Genomic DNA, 20,874 nt, shown 5'->3' with positions numbered 1-20,874 from the left:
TATTTTACTGTTTGCTTCACAATGAGAGGAATAAGACATAATTCACCCCAAAGAGATGTGATGTGGTTGAGGATTTGAGATTTGGATTTCCTCAGAAAAAAAGAATGAAGCACTTTATTCAGCAGAGATCATAAACATGAGTAAGTCTCTTTTATTTATTTATATACTTGTACTAGTTTTTCACATAACGTGTAAACATTTTACTAGTTAGACTTTTTTCCAAAGACTTTTTCCAAACTATAATTCCTGACTAAATGTATAATCAAGTGAAATATTATGAAGTTTCAATAACAATATACACTACTATACCATTCAAAACGCTTGATGTAAATAATATAAATGTAACAATAAATGTAACGGTAAATTAAATGTAACAATCATTGCTGTTCTTTCAATTTATCCCCCTAAAAAACCTAAAAAAAAATATTCTCAGCTCTTTTCAACATTAATAATAATACACACACACACAATAATAATGATGATAATAATAACAATAAATTTTTTTTTTTTGTAGAAAATAAGATTGTTAAAAAGGATTTCTGAAGGATCTGGAGTAATGATGCAAAAATTCAGTTTGAAAGTCAGCTTTTGATTTTTCAACAAGATGATTTTCTCACATCATTTAGAAAAAAAAAATCTAGGCTACAAGCTCCAGTTCTCAAAAGTCCTGGGAACCAATGTTCTGTGTGTTTTATTGCCTTATTCAAGTGATTTAACATTTTTAGTTTTTCACTAACCACACGTAACATTTTTTTCTCAAAAACACAATCATGTACATACATACTCTCACATATTATTATATAGCCCTAGTTTGTGCTGATTACAGTGAGATGGAGCTTTAGCCATTTGAATATTTATAAGAAGCACAGAAAAAAAGCACAAATGTCAGGGCATACCTTCTACAAAACTTCTCAGAGCCCCAAAATACCCTTAGACTCCCCACCAAACTTAAATAAACGGGGAAAAAGGGAACCAAACAGTGATAAAAGGTTTCTGTTTTTAATCTTTGGGCAAAGAAACTGCGGAAAAAGGGGGGTTTGTTCAGAAATACCTTTTTTTTGACATTTACAGAATGGGGAGGAGTTTAAGCGGTTTTTTTTCCCCCCCGAAGCCATGTTTTCGTTTTTTTTTTGAACTTTTAAAATTTTGAAAGCCATTTATTTTTTTCATCGTCCATTTTTTGGGGCGTTTTTTTCCTTTTTTCCCCAACCTCTACGTTTGGAGCACATTTTAAAGGAATGAAAAAAATCGATCGGGCACTTTTAAAAATATGTAAAGCGGGTCTCAAAAATCGGAATGTCAAAAATGGATTGGGCACAAACCTGAGGGGGAAAAAGGGCCCTTATCTTTTGGCATTGGGCAGGTTTGAAAAAAATTGCAAAAATGAAATCACCATTTCTTCAAAAATTCTGCAGAAGAAAAAATGCCCAAATTTTTATATAAACGGTGGTGACGCTTTTAAAAAACCGGCCAAACCAAAATACTTTCCCCCCCCAACTACGACGTGCAACTTTTACCAAAATCAACAACGGGGGATTTCTTTCACCTTCCTAAATTAAGACCTTTTTCCCAGAAATACACGGCCCTTTGAAAGAGACTTTTGGACCACTGGGCAAGCCCGTTCTTTTTCCCTTCCCCAGGTAAACGTCTACTTTGTTGGGTTGGGGCACAAAGGAAAAAAATGTAGCAAATTTCCAAACCTCTTTTGTTGACCCCGCCCAGTATTCCTTTGAAGCACAAAATTTTTTAAAGAGCGCAACCTAAGGCGCTTTTTCGGGGGGCCTTTTTTCCCAAAACCCCCCAAACTTGGGCGGCCCGAAAAACATAAATTGTATCCGAAAAGGGAAACATATTTAAAAAATGGTTTATAAAACTTTCGATATTTTTTTTTTCTCGAGAACCGGTTGCAAGCAAGTTTGGTTGCAGAAACAAAGACCGCCCTTAACTAAACGTAAGTGCCATCCGCCAATCTTAATTTTTGGTTCGCCATTTGGTCTCTTTTTTCCAGAAAAAATGGCGGGGATGTAGGGAAAAGTTTTTTCGTTGGGGATGTTTAAAAAGGGAAACATCTAAAAAAGTTCTTTCTTCCGAAAGATGCCCCCTTTTCCTGACTAACCACACTTAAAAACAAAAAACATAACCCTAAAAAGGTTTGTGTTGACCCCAAATTTGAGAATAATAAAACTTTGTGCCGCTCATGATGGGGTTAAATTTTTTCGCTTTTTTGTTTTTTCCAATACACTTATAAACAATAATTAAAGGAACCACCCCAAAAAAAAATTTTCCAATAATTTAAAAACCCACCAAAATCCATTTTTTTCCCTTATGGAAAGAATTAAGTTTTTTTTGAGAAGCTTTCGGTTTTTTTCTTCTATAAGGAAAAAAAATGGAACCAATTCGTTTTTTGCTAGTTTCTCAAAAAACAATTCTTTTCCCAGAAGGGAAAATTGATACTGGAGGGCATTGGGTAAAAATTTTTTTAACATTTTCTTTTTAGTTACAACCTTTAAGTTAAAAATAAAAATTTTAAAATTAAATATTTTTCCCTGTTTTTTTAAAATGGTCTAAAATTCCAAAATTCGTATCGACCATATGAAAAATTTAAATCTTACTTTTCGTTTTCCCCCAATAATTTGTAACATCGGGGAAAGCCCTTAACCAAAGTTCTTTCAAGAATGTTTGGGGGTTTACCCTTTTTAAAAGGGTAATGTTTGCTTCTGGAAACTGCCAAATTAGCAACCCCCAGGTTTTGTGTACCATAACCCAAAATAAGACCCTTTTTGAAGGCTAAAACTTGGGGTTTTTTGTGAATTAGTATTGGCTGTCACCATTCTAATAAGGGAATAATTTTTTGGGGGGTTTTTGGACTTTTGAGCAAAATCATCAAATTAAAAGAAAAAAGACAAAACTATACTTCAGTTTGTGTGCTTGAATATTTAATACAGATTTTTCCTTTGGGGTTAAATTTACTAAAATAAATTAATTTTCCCAACCACAATTTTATTAACCCGAAAAATTTAAAGTGAATTAATTAAAATTTTTCAAACTCCCTTGAAGATTAGCACCTTCTACACTTTTACTCTAATATTGATTGTACAAAACCCCCATTCTCCTAACCGATTTGTGGGAAAATTTTTAACTTTTTTAAATAAAAAAAAAACGGGCACCCTTTATTTTTGGAAAATGGGGGGGGGCCCGGCATCAAGTGAACCAATTACTATCAAATGGTTTAATTAGTGCCGTCAAAAACTAAAAGGGCAATTATTTAGCTTTTCTCAAATTTGGGTTTCCCAACCTTTTTTTCCTGGGGGCCCCCCTAATTTTTTGCGCCCAACCAAAAGTTTACAAACCCCGCCAAACACGGATACGCGGGGGGGTATTTTTCCTAAATACCCCGAAGAACTAAATACACTTTTCATTTTGACAAAAGTAAGAGCATACATCAATCCGACTGTAAAAGGGCTATTTTTTGAAACAAAAACAAAAAATTTGTGCTTTTTTTTGATAACAAAAAGGGGAGTGTGTCTGATTTTGGTCTCCTATCTTTATTTAACGCGCATTAAAAGAAGTAAACCAGGAAACTAAAAAGGGGAAACAAAGGGATTTTTAAGAAAGCCTGACATGTCACCTTTAAACTAAACAATTCCCGAAAAAAATATTCTGTGATTTTCCCATAAAAACACCTTAGCCGTTTTTCCCCCCCCTTATTATTTCAATGTGACCCCCCCCCGCGCTGAAGGGCTTTTCGATTAATGTTTCACTAAAGGCACGGCTTTTGAAAAAGCCCACCCCAACAGACGACAACACAGGGGGAAACGTTCTTAAATTTTTTTTATTTTCTGTTTGGGGTTTTCGCGATGAAGGAAAAAACAAAATTCTCCCAAAAAGATGTGTTGTTTGAGGATTTGGATTGGATTTCCTCAAAAAAAAAAGAAGAAGCCTTTTATTCAGCAGAGATCAAAACATGATGAGTCTTTTTTTATTTTTTTATAATTTTGTATTTTTTTACATAACGTTAACTTTTTACATTGACTTTTCCAAAGACTTTTCCAAAACTAATTCCGACTAAATTTAAAAGTGAAATATTATGAAGTTTCAATAACAAATACCTGCATCCCTTCAAAGCTTGAGTAAATATTAAAAATGTACCAATAAATGAAACTGTAAAAAATGTAATAAAAAATGGTTTTTTAAATTTCCCCCCCCAAAAAAACCTGAAAAAAATTTTACTTTTTTAAACTTAAAAAAATTAATAATGATAAAAATAAAAAAACTAATTTTTTTAATTTTTTTTGTTTTGGAAAAAAATTTTTAAAAGGGGATTTCTAAGGTTGTTGTGGAGAAAAGATACAAAAATTTAGTTGAAAGTCAGCTTTGATGTTCCTAATAACTGTTAACTCACCAAAAGAAAAATTTTAAATTATTTTGGGGGATAATTAAATATTCAAAAATAAACTAAAAACAAAATTTTTAACTTTTATTTTGTCCTACATCTTTCTTGTAACTCCCCCCCATGACCGCGACTGAATGGCTCTTATGCGCTCATTAGAGGCCCTTTGTCTTCTCGGGGTTTATTCTTATTTACCCCTACCCGCATATGACTTTTACCAACAAAAAGTGTCTTAGAAAAATTTAATCAATATATTTTTACTGAAGTGAGTAAAAAAAGATTTTTTAACATTTAAAAAAAAAAAACTAGGCTACAAGCCCAGTTCTCAAAATCCCGGGACCAAATTTTTTGTATGTTTTTATTTTCCTTATTTAATGTTTTAACATTTTTGTTTTTCACTAAACCCACAAACTTTTTTTTTTTCAAAAAAACAAAATGTCATACTCTGCTCCAATTTTTATGCCCATTTTTGCTGATTCGTGAGATTGGGGCTTTAGCCATTTAGATATTTAAAAAACTGAAAAAAACACCCCCCAATGTAAAGGGCATACAAAAATTCTACGGCCCCAAAAAAACCTTAAATCCAGAGGGGGTTTAAAAATCCCCGTAGCAAAGTCTTTATTTTTTTCAAATATGAATTTAAAATTTGCAAATGATTCCCCCAAGGCCAATTCTTGCACCGCTTTTGTTTTTCCTGTATTTCCCACTAAGTAATAATGAAAAAAGAACCAAAAAGCCTATCACGCTTTTTTGTAAAACCCAATTTACCCCCTTATTGCCAAAAAAACTACAGCCCCATTACTCGCTCTGCCAATGCTTTATGAAATTAACAGCTGGATGTCCCCGAACTTTCCCCAGTTAACAAAAAGAGTCACTGAAATTTTAAACAAAGACTCAAGGGTGAATGCAACCTTGACTCTTGGGCAAAAACTAAAAAAACAAATTCGGAATCTGGTGTGATTCTGGAGACAAACCCTTTGTTTTAGGTCTGTAAAAGCAGAACAATCAGCCCTTTATCCTCAAAAACATTGCAAGAATTAGATGTTTTGATTCCAGTCAAATTGGAAAAATTTTTTCATGCCTTTTTCACCACAGGGGGGACTATTTTAAGGTCTCTACCGGGGGTTTACAAAAAGACCTTAACCTGCGCCATCCAAAAGCTGCTGCCAGGGGTTCTGATAGAACCAAAATCTGGCATATCCCCCGTCCCCCGGGCCTTACACGGGGTCCCTTATTTTAGGAGGGGTTTTAAGTACCCCCCCCCCAAAAAAAAACAGAACACGAAACACCCAAAAAACCCCCCTTTTCGTTTTAAAAAACCAAAGGGGTTCCAAAAACAAAGCTTTTTATTTTATCCGCCCCAGAAACATTAAAAAGGTCGTTGGTAAAATACCAAAAGGGTTAAACATTGTTTCTGGGGTTTTTTTGAAAGGCCGGTTTAATTTTCCGAAAGATTGCCCAAAGATTCACTTTTAATGGAAAATTCATTTTAAAAATCTTTTTGTTTCCTTTTTTAAATTTTTAAAACCTTTTTTATTTTTGGATTTTTTTATTATTTTTCTTTTTTTTATGTTCACTTTTCCTTTAATCTTTAAATTTCCTTTTTAAATTTTAAACCCCTTGGGTTAAAATTTTTAAAAAATTAAAAAATTTTTTAATTAAAAAAACTTTTCCCTTTTTTTTCTTACACCCCTTTTAAAATTTCTTAAAGTGCTTAACATTTTGCCTCCTTGGCAATTCCTCCCGGGTTTCTGCCCTTGGGGCGAAACCTTTCCCCTTCTCCCTTTCTCCCTCCCCAAAAAAAATTTCCCTCCCTTTTTCCCTTTCTTTTTTCCCCTCCTCTCCTTTCCCTCAAAATTTGGCTTTCCCCTTTGTTCCCCTTTGCCCCGTTTCCTCCTTTGGTCCTTTTGCTTTTTTCCCCCTTGCCCTTTCCCCGTTCTCTTTCCCTCTTCTTTAGGCCCCACCCCCAAAAGAACTTTGAAACAAAATTATTCCCTTCCCTTTTATTTTTTCAAAATTAATTTTAAAAGTCAAATTTTTATTTATTGAACTTATTGGTACTTCAATTTGGGCCTCTTTTAAGTTTTTAAAGGTTTTTTTGGGAAAAATGTTCACCAAATTAGAAAGGCTGCATTTTTTTGATCAGAAGCTTAAAAAAATATTTTGGGAAATTTTTTTTTTTAAAATTTTTATTTTTTTGTTTTTGTTTTTTTGGGTTTTTTTTGTTTTTCCATACTTTTTTGTTTTTGAAAAATTTTTTTAGTTTCTCAGCTTTGTCACAAATCGCATTTATTTTAAAATTAAAAAATTTTTTTAAGTGTAATAATTTTTAAAATTTAAAAAACTTTTTATTTTTTTTTTTTTGTTTTTTGGGGTTGTTCCCAAAAACTTTTTTAAAAAACTTTTCTTTTTTAATTTTTTTACATATTACTCATCTTAGGGGCAATAAAACAGTTTATAACATAAAATTTTTTTTGGGTTAAGGGTTTATACCCTTTTTTAAATTTAAAAAATTTTTATAAATTTTAAATTATTAAATTTTTAACTACCCCACCCTATTACCAAAAACTTGAAAAGTTTAGTTTAAAAAACAAATTAATAAACCTGCTTATTTTTAAATTTTTCCACTGTAAGTAATACCAGAAAGAAACTCTTTTTTTTGAAACCCCTTGGGCATAAAAAAAATAAAGTAGAAATAATTTTCAGATAAAATTTTTTAAATACAAAATTAAAATAACAAATTTAAATGGGGGGGGGGGGGGGGGGGGGGGAAAAAAAAAATCTTAAATTTAAGTAAATGCCCAAGGCACAGGCGTAAAGGCAAAAATTAAAAAACAGTCTTTTTTAAGACAAAGATACTTGAAAAGAAAATTTTCCGTTTTTTTTTAAAAGAAAAAGGGGTGATGAGGGAGTTTTTTGGGGAAGGGGCCCGGCGCACAAAATATCTGGGCAGGTCCCAGGTTGTGGGGGCTGGGGGGGGGCTAGGTTTAGGTTTTTGTGGTGCTGGGGGAAAAGGGGGGGGGGGGGGGCGGGGGGCCCAGGGGAGGGGTTTTGCTTCCTGAAAAGCCTGATGTGAAAGGGGCCTTTGTTTGCTGGCCTGGGCCCGGGGAACTCCGAGTCTCCCCCTGAGACAGCGATGAAGAAGCAAAAATTGACGGGGGGGGGGGACACCGCACGCAGAGGGGGTTAGGGGGGAGACAGGTTCCTAAATGTCCTGGAGGGAGGGGAGGGAACACCCAAAGATCTTTCGCTGCTTCACTAGCGTAAAGGGGCTTCCGGGGGGAGTTTGCAGGCGCCATACCACACAAAGCGCTAGTCAGGGTTTTTCCCCGAGGTCCCTCTGTAGAAGGGGCCATGATGGGGCCCGGGCTCTGGCTTTCTCTTTTTTCTAGGGAAGTAGAAATCTGCATCCTTTTTCCGGCTACGTGTTTCCGGCCGGGGTCCTCTGTGATGTGACAAAACCCGGAAAATTGGGCTGCTACCCTCTCCCATCCCCATTTATGGCAGAAGATGCTGAGTGTCACTCTCCGAAGTCAAAAACAATCTCCTTCTTTTTCCCCTTCGAAGAGTTGTTGTCACTGTACCCCCCGGCCAGGCGGCTACCTCGCCCCTTGTTTGTTCATCTTGTTGCTAAAGAGACCCCCAAAAAGCGGTCATCTGCAAAATTAATAAAAAGTTAGAGTTATGTGTGGTTTTGCACCTGGTCAAGAGTGGGGGAAGGGGGGTCAGCACACTTCTGGGGGCCCCTGTTTGTGAGGGCGGATGTGTTCTGCGACCCGTATGCCAGGTTACCATCAAAATCCAACAGCCAGTTTTCCCGCGGTGTTGGCCCCATGGCCCTTTTTTGGGAAGAGCTGTTTTAGGGGGTATTGTGTTAAAAGTGAACTGAAGTCTATAACAACATTCTGACGTAGAGCTTTTTTGTCCAAATTTTTGAGTGCTGTGGGGCGTTTTGGGGGTGGCATCATCATTTAGCGGGTTGGGGGATTGCAAACTGGGAAGGGGTCCAGGAGGGGGGAGGGCAGACTTGACTACCTTCAAACACCCCATTAAAGGGGTAATGCAACGGACGGGTTTGCGAAGCGGATAGACGGCTTCTCGGGACTGGAATGTTGGTGGGACTTTGAAGCATGTGGGAACAACAGCCTGACTAAGCGAGATGTTGAAAATGTCTGTGAAGACATCAGTGAGTTCCACTGCACAGAGAAAGACCCAGAGCTCAGGGATGTTGTCAGGACCCGAGCTTTGTGTGCATTGATCCTGCTGAAGGATCTCATCACGCTGTCAGGGGTCAGCGTCATCACCTGGGTCACTGGGAGGAGGTGGAGATTTATGTGCAGTGGTGCTGTTTTTTTTTCCTTAAAGTGAACAAAGAAGGCATTCAGCTCGTTCAGCAGGGAGATGGTGCTGTCACAGGTTCGTGGTGGGGGCTTGTAGTCCGTAATGGTCTGTATCCCCTGCCACTGGCTCCGAGTGTCTCTGCTGTCACTGAATCGATGGGCTGTCCTCCTGGAGTACTGTCTCTTAGCCTCTCTGATGCCGTGCCCTAGCTGTCCTCAGGCCCACCTCATCTCCAGCTCTGAAGGCAGCGTTCCGCGACTTCAGGAGTCTGTAGACCTCCCGTCATCCATGGCTTCTGGTGTGGGTTGGACAATGATGGTCTTTGTGACTCTTACATCATCAATACACTTGTTGATGTAGGCAGTGACAGTCTCTGAGTGCTCATGGAGGTCTGTGGTGTTATTGTATGTGGCAGCCTGCTTAAATATATTCCAGTCAATGGTGCCAAAACAGTCTTGAAGACCCTTCCGCCACACTTGTATTTGTTTGTGAACTGGTTTGGCGACTTTAACAAGCAGTCTGTATGCAGGCATTAGCATGACAGTGGTGTGATCTAAGGCACCGAGGTTTGTAAGCTCCTCTCTGGGTGGTGTAAAAGTCCAAAGTGTTTTTACCTCCTGTTGGAAAGTTAATGTGTTGGTGTATTTTAGGGAACACACTCTTTAAGTCTGCGTGGTTGAAATCCCCAGCTAAGACGAGAAAAGCATCAGGGTGGGCTGTCTAATCCTCACTGATGAGCTGGTACAGTTCATTTAGTGCCTCACTCCTGTTGTTGTTGTTGGAGCTGGGAGGAATGTATACAGCAACGAGCAGTATGGCTGAATAATCCCTCGACAGATAGAATGGCTGGCACTTAATAATCATAAACTCCACAAGGGGTGAGCAGTGTTTGCAGACCACAACAGCATCGCGGCACCACACAGCATTGATGTAAACACAAAGCCCACCGCCACGTGATTTACCTCCCGCGACGAGGACTGTGTCTGCTCGATAGCATGTCAGCTGGGCGAGCTGAATGGCACAGTCTGGAACGCTGTCGTTGAGCCATGTTTCTGTGAACACAAAAACACAACAGTCTCTTACAGTCCTTTGCGTTGAGCGTAGTAATCACATGATAGTCCAGTTTATGGTCCAAAGAGTGTACGTTAGCCAGTAAGATGGTGGGGATAGCTGGCTTGTGTTGGATAGCCTAGCCCAGATATCTCCGCGCTTAACCCTCTTCTGCTTCCTCTCACACCGATTGTGGCGCCTCCGCTGTGGACGAGATGCAGCAGTAGGGGTCGGTGATGGTGAAGGACTCTGGAGCAGACCGAGATCCCTCAGCTCTTCGGCGTGCACAGAGTTTAACTCTAAAAAATTGGTTTTGCTGGCATCGAGCAGAAACTCATGACTGTATGCGTGCTTAAAGACAGGTAGACGTGATGATGTACAAAAACACTGCGACTCACAAGACAAAAACCGGGAACACCGTTCGGCAGGAGAGAAAGAAGCCACTGTGTGTGGACAAGCCGCCATCTTGTCAAAGTGTTATGTTAGAGCAAGTGAAATGTAATCAACTTAAATTTAGAAGATACACACGAGAGGAACTTTTTATTTATTTATTTATTTATGCAAACATTAAAAATGCTCTACGTGTGTTTGCTGACTTGAATACAATATATACTCCTGATGCAATGTCATCCATTGTACGTGCAAATTCAAAGCAAAATAGATGATGACAACTCCACAGCTACATTAGAAGGCTATTTAGCATGGTGTCAAAGACCGGTACTTGATACCAAATTGAGTACTAAAAAATGAAATGTGACGTACCAGGTTTCTTTAAGTACCGTGGTGGCGTAGTCGAGTCACCCGGTCAACCCCGGTTCGTCGACAGCAAACAGTGCTATGATTTCCGACGAAGCAGAAAACGCGGACGGAATCTCAAAATCCCAAATCATGAAAAATGACAACTTCCATTTTAATATGGACAGTCACGCAGAATTTGTCCAAAAGTTAGCATAAATTAAATCAAATCAAATCGATCTCCATAGGGACCAGTTATCTTCTAAACTGTTAAGCCGCAAAAAGTAGGCATAAAAAAAACAACGGTTCTTTGTTGTTGTCTGCGTCTCCTGTAGTGACTTGAATGAATGCAGAGACGTGCAGGGGTTTGTTTTACTACAAAGAGTGAAGCGTCTGGAAAGCTTGCAGAGAATTTCAGCATCTGCCGTAATCAATAAGAGGACATACACTACATAAACAACATCACCAGAACTGTTCTGAGTCACTTCACACAGCATTTTACCGTTTCATTTGAATAAAAACCAGTGTCAATTTAAAAGGTATTCACGGCAGCCCAGGGTTTCCACACATTGATTTATTACAATGATTCAAAACTGACATCCACAAATAGATTTTCCAAAAGGCTTTGACTTCCTTGAATAAACATGAGCCACTGCACGTTTCAAAAAATCAACAACCCGTGTGGGTGTTTTTCTATCACTGTATTTCAGAAGGATTATCGACTGATTTAGACAATTTTCGAATTTCATTTTCATTTCTATTTTGCATGATAATGCTTGATAAGACAGCGTTTGTCAGCTCAGCTGCGTTTCACGCCGTGTACTGGAGAATCCTGTTATCTACTCCCGCATCGTTAAAGCGCCTCCTGCTGGCAGAAAATGAAATTTTGCATATTATAGATATATATGAATATATATATATAGTATATATATGGGGTGGGGCGAGTGCCGCACAATTAGAGTTGTAAGGAAAACCCGTCCAAAATAAAAGTTCGCTTTTTACATAAAGCCATTGTGCCTAGAAATTAGAAAATATAGAAAATTCGTAGAATTCGTAGATGTGATGTGATTACTGCCACTACTGTTGAAAAATGTAATAAAACTTTATTTTTTAAAGAAATAAATCACACAATTCTTCGTCCATGTTTGTAATTTTAATAGCAAATCCCCTGTATTTAATAAAAAATTAAAATGTGTTTACATTTCATTAATTAAAAGACCAAAATAACTTTGGCGTGAAAACTTGTTTACTGTTTGTTCATAATTATATTACTGGTATGAAAAACTTTAAACTAATTGCTAAAGTAAGTATTAAAGAATGCATTGGTTTTTATTTTAGTGATAAAAAGTGTTTTTTGTTTTTTTTAAATAAGCTATTTTTGTCTGTTTGCGTTGGTACCAAAATTGGTACAGAGAACCGTGGATGTTCACTGGTATCCGTAACGAATACTGAAATTTTGGTACCGTGGACAACAATAATACATGCATTTAGAAATGGCTTGATGATAATCAGAGCTGTCAACATTAGCTTACTACTAGGACCTGCTTCGCGCCCCCTGTTGGCTTTTTTTGCTGTGTGTGTGTATTTGTTCATGTATTTGTCTGACGTTTGTCTGATTGTTGACCAGCGTTTCTATTTACATCATAGCTTAATAGTACTCTTACTAAATGTACTGAATTTGTTTTTATTGTTATGTAAATATGTCATTTTTACTCTCTTTATGGTGACTATTACATCTGTCTTGGGACTGCAGGTGAAAAATAGCCTCTGGCTATCTCTCTGGCATTTTGACAGAAATGCTTATTAATATGCACTGTCCCTGTAATAAATAAATAAATAAAAAAACTTATTTGTATGCCTATTTAGCCTTTTGCTTCAGCACCTGAAGGATATGTTCATTACAGCAAACATTCAGAAGACGGAACCCGCTTGAAATGACAACAACTGGTTTAAAACAGGTGAGTGACAATTCAACTATATCCTTAATGAACAAAGAGGCTAGCATTTTGCTGCCCGTCTTGATTGGTGGACTAACGTATAGGAGAGATGTTACTGTTATAGAGGCCCAACCTCAGCCATGAGCTCAGCTGGCACCACCTGCTCTGCCTATAGGTAGCTTGGTCCTGGGAGGTCTCTTCAAGCACATTGGGCTGACCAATTATGAGTCAATGCAAGCATGAAATGCTTATGCTGACTCAGAACCGCGGATCTAAAGTCCAGTCTGCAACATTGAACCCTACACAACTCTCGCACCAAATGCCAAACACTACCCACTTTGGTTTGAAATATTACAAAATGCTATCACATAGAGCACATTATAAAAGCATCACTTCATTAAACTAGATCTATATAACATTCTTTACCCCAGACGCCTCTCAAAACTAATTCTCCTATGGAAGTGTATTAATTGTTTTGCCGCAGCACCCCAGGGTTCTGCTCGCCTATCGCCAATGTGTTATAGGCTCGACTGACTGAATAATCAATAGTATGAGAGCAGTGTAATACTGATCTTTGGGCCTTGTCTATGAAAAAAATTTAAACAGAACAATTTCAATGGTTTTTTTTTGTAAGAGTTTTCTTAAGAATTTACACTGGCACTGCATCCAGTGTAATCACTGACTGATTTATGGTTATTTACTCATGTGGCAGCAAGTAGTTGAAACAAAATGCATAGAGGAACGGAAAATAAAGGTGCCAAAAGTCATTAATAAACACCCCTACGGGTAATTCCAAGACACCGGTGTAGCGAATCAGCTCAAAGGGGAAATATGAGACTAATAATTAGAACTTAGTTATAGGTATTTATAAATATTTAGATGGCTCCCGCTTTAAAGTATTTACTTGACATCTTAGTGGTCAACTGTCTGTCAATTCTACACGACCGTTAGTTTTCTGGCTAAGGAAAATAACTTTCTTACTGTACAATACGAATCCGATCTTGCAGCAAAAATCTGCATGATTAGGGACGCCAGGTATGAGCAACCAAATGAACAACACTCAAGTGTGATGCAAAGAAAGACTTCTTTAACTACAGAAACCCTTAAAAAGTATGATTTTTTGTCTGTGAAACCCGACCTCGAAATTAACGTCAGTTTATTATTATTCACTAAAACCTTTTTTTTTAATAGCATTCCATGTAAGAAAAAGACCAGCAGGAGTAGTTTTTAAACAACATGAAAGGTGAATCATAATGAGCGAATTTCCATTTTTTGAGTGAAACTATTGCGCTTACAATACAATTAACGTAAAGAACTATACAAAAAATAATTAGAGACAATAAATAAAATGAATAAATGAGCCACTTTAGGCTTTTTCAAATCAGAACCTGGAATTGGATTCTGGTCACATTAACGAAAAGTCAAGATTGTCCGGATTGACTAACATGTTTTCAAAGAAAATTTTGCTCCACATGACTGAAACTTCAGACAATCTTACGCAATATCCGCATGCTGGTTTTGTGGGGCACAGTCTATTAATGCGGATGTGAATAAAATACCCCGGATGTGAGCATGTCACTGGAGTTGCTACGCAACCATCGGCATGCAGGGACAGTTTGTGGGCAGTTTGGCGGAAGGCTGGAGAAATTGTTACTTGCTGTTTTCTAGAAGCAAAGAGATCCCTTGCATCTGTGTCTTTCAAAAGTAAATGTAACAAGCATGTTCTCAGTGTTCAGGATCTCACATGGCTAAGTATAGCTCAGTTTTCATCAATCGCTTCTGCCGTCTTCAGAGGGCATAAGGGGAGGCTTTTTTTCTGTTTGGAATCACGCTTGTTTGCTGTAAATGTAGTGGGTCTCTTGCCAATGTGCTCATATTCATACGTAAGCAGGAAAGGAAGTCTTGCACAAAATTTGGTCATTATTTTATGTCACTGATGGTCATCCTGAAACATGTTTTATAATTCCAGCACTACTCACTCATTGGCTCGACTTCATGAATTCCTAACTAAACTTTAGCATTGATGCATGAAACCGCAAATTACGACCCAAAGATAAGCTGAAAACCAAACACTCTCCTTCTTCTAAAAAACAATGTGGGGGTGAGTTTTGGTTGTTAGTTTACTAAAATTGCTATTGATTTTCGCTCATTTTTCACATCACTTTGATGGGAAATTTCTGCAACAATCTGAGATCTGTGGCAAAGCCACTAATAGAAGTGGATCTAACAAAACTACAAATCAGTTTATTAAATCAGGGTTTCAAAGGCCCATCACTTGGTACAAAACTTAAAGAAAAGATACTCCACCAATGTTCTGTTTGGCCTTAAATGCAACATTATATTTTATTTCTTTATAAGTAATTTTAAGTATTCACAGTCTCTTACATGAACACAATAAATAAAAAAAAAAAAAAAAAAAAAAAAAAAACAATTATTGGATTGTAGGGAGGGAGGAGTTTACAAGAAAAAACAAAAAAAAACTTACTACTTCAGTTTTTCTATTTCTAAATTTCATGTTTAATTCAATATATTACTTGCCATTATTCTTTTGGTTATTATTTGTGAATTTACTACAGCATTTTCTGAGTGAAAATTATTTCAAAGCCATTTTTTTTTTTTTTTACCAGAGTAACAATTACTTAAAACTTGTGAATATACGTTTCTGTCTGGATGCAACTATCAAATCCTAACCAACACCAGGAAAAGGGTCATGCCTTACCCCTAAATATCAAGTAACGTTCTGTCAGACAGTAGAGATAAATTCTGCTTCTATATTCTTAGAAAATGTAGCTGAGTTATCAAGGAATCTGTAATGTGTTATCTATCCTTAACAGAGTCTGTCCGATTAATATGTTCCTAACCTTAATTCCTTCTGCCTCCCAGCAAATCGGTTGACCTGTTGCCTTCAAAGTATTTAATTGCTTTCAAATTCAGACTGCTGTGCACCAAAGGTGATCTGTCTGAAATTAATTTAGCATATTAAGAAACAGTATTTTTTTTTTTTCATCAAATTAGATTTGGGGAAATGCAGCCATTATTTCACTTGTTCACCAATGGAATCTCTACAGTGAATGGGTGCCGTCAGACTTGAGAGTCCAAACAGCTAATAAAAACATCACAACTAATCCACAAGTAATTCACATGACTCCAGTTAATCAGTTACATCTGTGAAAGCAAAAAAACTGTGTTTTTAGTAGAAACAATTGAATCAAGGCATTTTAATTTTCAATAACGTGACTTCATAGCCAAAGTACAAAGATGTCCGTAAATTCACGTACAGATAAACGGTCTTCCTCCGGTGACAAAAAAGTCCATCCCCTGTTGCCCTCCTCAGATCAACTCACCTACATATTTGTTTATGAACTGTTTTATGGACTGGTTTTTGCTTGTAAACTGAAAATTATTTCTTATTCAGCATAAGACAACCTTTTTTTCACGTGGAATATATTTATGTGTAGAGGACGGCTCATTACCATTCACGTCGCACTGCAGGATCCATTGGTGAGCACAAGTAATGGTAAATGCTACATTTCTACATTTCTCATAATCTGTTCTGATAGAGAAACAAATTCATCTACCATTAGGAAGGTTCTGGAGGGTGGTTGAGTGAATTTTCAGCAATTTGCTTTTCTTGGCTTGAACTATTTATGTACTTTAATATTACACATTCACATTAGGGCGTACGACATAATTGCCAAAAATGCTTACTAAATACATTCATGAAGAGGACCACAGTAAGTCTTAGGGGGTTGGAATCAAATGAAGGGCGGACACAAAGGCTAGTGAATAAATTAAAGCAAATAGCAATCTCTAGCATCTCGTTTTGCTAGAGGCCAACTACCGAAACATATTCTACAGCTACAACAATACACCAGGAGGAGGTGAGCCACCTGCCAAGTGTACATTACTGAGAGCAGAACTGAAAGGTTTGGAGGTAAAGAGCATGCCTCCTGTTGTGACTGGTAGGGGTTTGTTTGGAGAGGCAAAACTGGTTCATGGGTGCAGTGCTGTTGAAAAAACAACCACCGTGAGTGTGCACTACTTAACCAGAATGGTACATCTGCCTCACTTGAATGCCTATTCATAGCCATTCATGCAATATTTCTACTCCAGGCACTTCTGGGTTTTTGTGAAAAACCAAAAAACCCTAACAGTGCACAATGATGACTTTTCAATGTGTATGAAAACGTTTTGGAAGCAATCTTTCTCTTGCAACATATCCAATGACCCTAGCATTAAGCAAAACTGTGCTCCCACACTATATAGCTATACTTCTAAAATTAGTTTGATTTTGTTTTACACCTCCTAAAAATAAAGATTCTTTATTTTGGCATTTATGGTTCCATGAAGAACCTTTAAAATCCATGGAAACTTTCCATGCAGACACTCTGAATTCAGCTCAAGACTAGAAGTTCTTTAAGACGAGAAACCATCTTATTAACAATTTATATTTTTAAAGGGCAAACTAGAGACCAATTTCAGCAAGAAGCGACACCAAGAAAAAAAAAATAATATATATTTTTTTTTTGCACTTCACAATTCAACTAAAGACTATTTTTTCAGACAGGCTATAAGTGAAACTTTTAAATGCTTCAAGAGACCACTGTGTGCACCGAGGGGGCTGGGCATTCAGAAAAACCCTGTTTGTGTCTAAAACCCAAATACGTGGGATGGCTGATGGCTTAAAAAAAAGCTGTGAATACGTCTAAAAGGACTTTTGTTGGCAGGTAGCAAACAAAATGAGAGGAGATTTTACATCAAAAACGGGCATTAAAAGAGACCGTACAGCACTGCAACACAACCTTGGTGTAAGACAGACCACACAATGACTTAAAACATGATAAAAGAAGAAAGAGATCTATGTTATATGTCTGTGAAAAAGATCCAAGTTGACCATAAAACTCACCCAGTCAAACCCGGCCGCCTGGAGATGAAAAAGTTAAATGGATGGTGAGTGCATTCAATAAGACCACGGTTATATTCTTCGAGTTCAGTTCTAAGCCAACGTTCAAACAGCATCAGCCCTTTTTTAAAGAGCTAAATGTTTTTTTTTTCTCATGTTGATTGGTTATAAAACTAGAGTGACAACAACCAAATGTATAACTGAACATATTCTCGTTTGGTGTGTGAAACTGTGCTGGGGTTTACACTGCTGTTCTCTACTGAAAAATAAATTGATTTGTGAGTTGGAAACATTTCCTTTCATAAGAGTCATCAATTAACAAATTGTAAAAAAAATGAAGTAGGGTGCCTCTGAGAACTATTACAAATTTTGTCATCATAAAATTGAATTTACATAAAGAGGGCCATTTACATTTACATCCAAGTGGTAATTACCTATCTACACAGAGCAGAACTAAAGCCCAAAACTGTAGCTATAAACTGCTGATATATCATCTAGAAATTTTAGTATCAGAAGGTTTTTTCCTCTCCAGAACTTCAGACCTTATTATGAAGTGTTACCAACTGGCTGATCTCAATACACTCTTAAAGTAAAGGCCCGGGTATTCTTCAAACGAAGTTCATTTTTCGTTCTTCGTTTTGGGGCAAAAAAAAAGAAATTTGAAAAAGGCTGAGCGATGGTATACCAGTTTTTCAAAACATTCTGACACCCCCGCACCTGCTGGAGGCGGGGTGTAGATTAATGGTAAACATGACTCGGCGGAGGCTCGCGCATATCCCCTAAAACACAACAACGATGAAATTATGAAGTGTAGGCAATCTAGGTGTGAGACGGGCACCAATGGTCAGAATATTATAGACAAAAGAATAATGATTAGCAAGAGTTCAAAGTCAAGTAGCATGTTTGCAATACAAAAGAACCATTCTGTTTCCATATCAGTCTTTAAGTGTGAATGGCTCATAGTCTGGAAACTTTAGCATGATGTGGAAAAAAATATTGGAGTCAGTTTGTTACGTTATTTTATTGGTGTTCATTTATTTTATTAAACTGTATAAATTTTTTACACTTTTTTATATTTTATGTGGTGTCATTATTTACTTTTTGATAAAAACAAAGGTTTATTGTTGTATGTTTGTTTGGCATTTAATGTACTGTATACCCTTTAAATATTCGCTTAGTGAAAGAAAAAATAACAGCAGCAGCAGAATGGTGTAACATTTATTTGAAACATGTAATTGGTATTGCAACCTTATATCTTTACTCTTTTCTTTCATTCTTTTCGTGGCTTTGGAAAACTTGTCTCGGATGGTTTCTCTGCATCGCTTTTTACATGTCATGGAAAAGTTTGTTTATTTCAGTAATTCAACTCAAATTGTTTAAACTCGTGTATAAAATAAATTCAATGCACACTGATTGAAGTATTTTAAGTCTTTGGTTCTTTTTTGGCTCACATTTAACAAAAATCCACCAATTCACTACTCAACAAATTAGAATACTTCATAAGTCCAATAAAAAAATAAAAAAAAGAACATTTTAGTGAATTGTTGGCCTTCTGGAAAGTATTTTCATTTACTGTACATGTACTCAATACTTGGTAGGGGCTCCTTTTGCTTTAATTACTGCCTCAGTTCGGCGTGGGATGGAGGTGATCGGTTTGTGGTACTGCTGAGGTGGTATGGAAGCCCAGGTTTCTTTGACAGTGGCCTTTAGCTGCATTTTTGGTCTCTTGTTTCTCATTTTCCCTCTTAACAATACCCCATAAATTCTCTATGGGGTGCAGGTCTGGTGAGTTTGCTGGCCAGTCAAGCACACCAACACACATGGTCATTTAACCAACTTTTGGTGCTTTTGGCAGTGTGGGCAGGTGCTGGAAAATGAATCAGCATCTTCAAAAAGCTGGTCAGCAGAAGGAAGCATGAACTGCTCCAAAATTTCTTGGTAAACGGGTGCAGTGACTTTGGTTTTCAAAAAAAACACAATGGACCAACACCAGCAGATGACATTGCACCCCAAATCATCACAGACTGTGCAAACTTAACACTGGACTTCAAGCAACTTGAGCTATGAGCTTCTCCACCCTTCCTCCAGACTCTAGGACCGTGGTTTCCAAATTAAATACAAAACTTGCTCTCATCTGAAAAGAGGACTTTGGACCACTGGGCAACAGTCCAGTATCTTCTTCTCCTTAGCCCAGGTAAGACCCTCTGACATTGTCTGTGGTTCAGGATTGGCTTAACGAGGAATCACACAATCCTCATAAGGCTGCGGTTTTCTCGGTTGGTTGTGCACCTTTTCTTCCATACTTTTTCCTTCCACTCAACTTTCTGTTAACATGCTTGGATACAGCACTCTGTGAACAGCCAGCTTCTTGGCAATGAATGTTTGTGGCTTACCTTCCTTATGAAGGGTGTCAATGATTGTCTTCTGGACAACTGTCAGATCAGCAGTCTTCCCCATGAATGTGTAGCCTAGTGAACCAAACTGAGAGACCATTTTGAAGGCTCAGGAAACCTTTGCAGGTGTTTTGAGTCTGATTGGCATGTCACCATATTCTAATTTGTTGAGATAGTGAATTGGTGGGTTTTTGTTGAACGTGAGCCAAAAAACAATTAAAAGAACCAAAGACTTAATCTACTTCAGTCTGTGTGCATTGAATTTAATACACGAGTTTCACAAACAACGGCTCTGTGTAGTAAATGCTGCTCTCCACGTGAAAGTACGCACATTAGAGAATTACCGCTGATTACAGACAGAACCGGCTTTACCTGACGAGATGCGCATTAATATTGTGCCGATATTTACCGTGCATCCTTGATACATATATACATATATACTGTGTGTAATATATATATATATATATATATTATATATATATTATATATATATATATATATATATAATATATATATAATACATAAGTTATGAAAATGCAGTTTCATGTCTTATACAAATTATTTATGGCCATTAAATTTTCAGTATCCAAAGTAAAGCAAGACAACATCGTGTGTTACACAGTTAAGAGGTTTTTCCAAAGAACACACCATACCAGAGGTAAAATCACTGTAATGCACAGCCTCTTGTGGTTTACTGGCCTGTCTGTATATCATATGTTACAGCTGTAAAACACAGTAAAGTAAACAGCAAGAATACTTGTGACATGACCTACCTTCCATACATAGACCAGGGAGCCCACATCGCCTTCTTTGATGATACAACTATCTTTATCATACTCCACAGGGTACATGCAGTCCACAATTTCCTGAATCTGAGACAGCTCCAAGTTTCTTCATGAAGTCATTGTCAAGAAGGGCGCTCTTTGATTAGTTCTTTAGACCTGTGGGATAACAAGGACTAAATGAAAAAACTGCTTAATTTAAAAATAGGGGTGGATGATATGGCTAAAATATCATATAACGATTTTGTCAGAAAGGATCACAATCCACCATCTTATCATGATTCTTTTTTCATGTTGATTTTTAAGACTATTTTGCAAGCTATGATAAAAATCCTAGTAAGCC

The 20,874-nt window shown here is 37.2% G+C and overlaps 1 protein-coding gene across 1 annotated transcript in view; it reads right to left on the bottom strand.

Annotated features, from left to right (window-relative positions):
- The window catches only part of LOC109088223 (cGMP-dependent protein kinase 1), a 171,492-nt gene extending 150,842 nt beyond the window's left edge, over window positions 1–20,650 (bottom strand). Inside the window, exon 1 of the mRNA XM_042767208.1 lies at window positions 20,523–20,650. Within this exon, the coding sequence (XP_042623142.1) occupies window positions 20,523–20,529 (7 nt within the window). The 5' untranslated portion in view covers window positions 20,530–20,650. The remainder of the gene's footprint in view (window positions 1–20,522) is intronic.
- Window positions 20,651–20,874: the final 224 nt, after the last annotated feature.

This window comes from Cyprinus carpio, chromosome A12 (assembly GCF_018340385.1).
Source record: "Cyprinus carpio isolate SPL01 chromosome A12, ASM1834038v1, whole genome shotgun sequence".
Classification (NCBI taxonomy): domain Eukaryota; kingdom Metazoa; phylum Chordata; class Actinopteri; order Cypriniformes; family Cyprinidae; genus Cyprinus; species Cyprinus carpio.
This window is presented reverse-complemented; position numbering and strand designations above follow the sequence as displayed.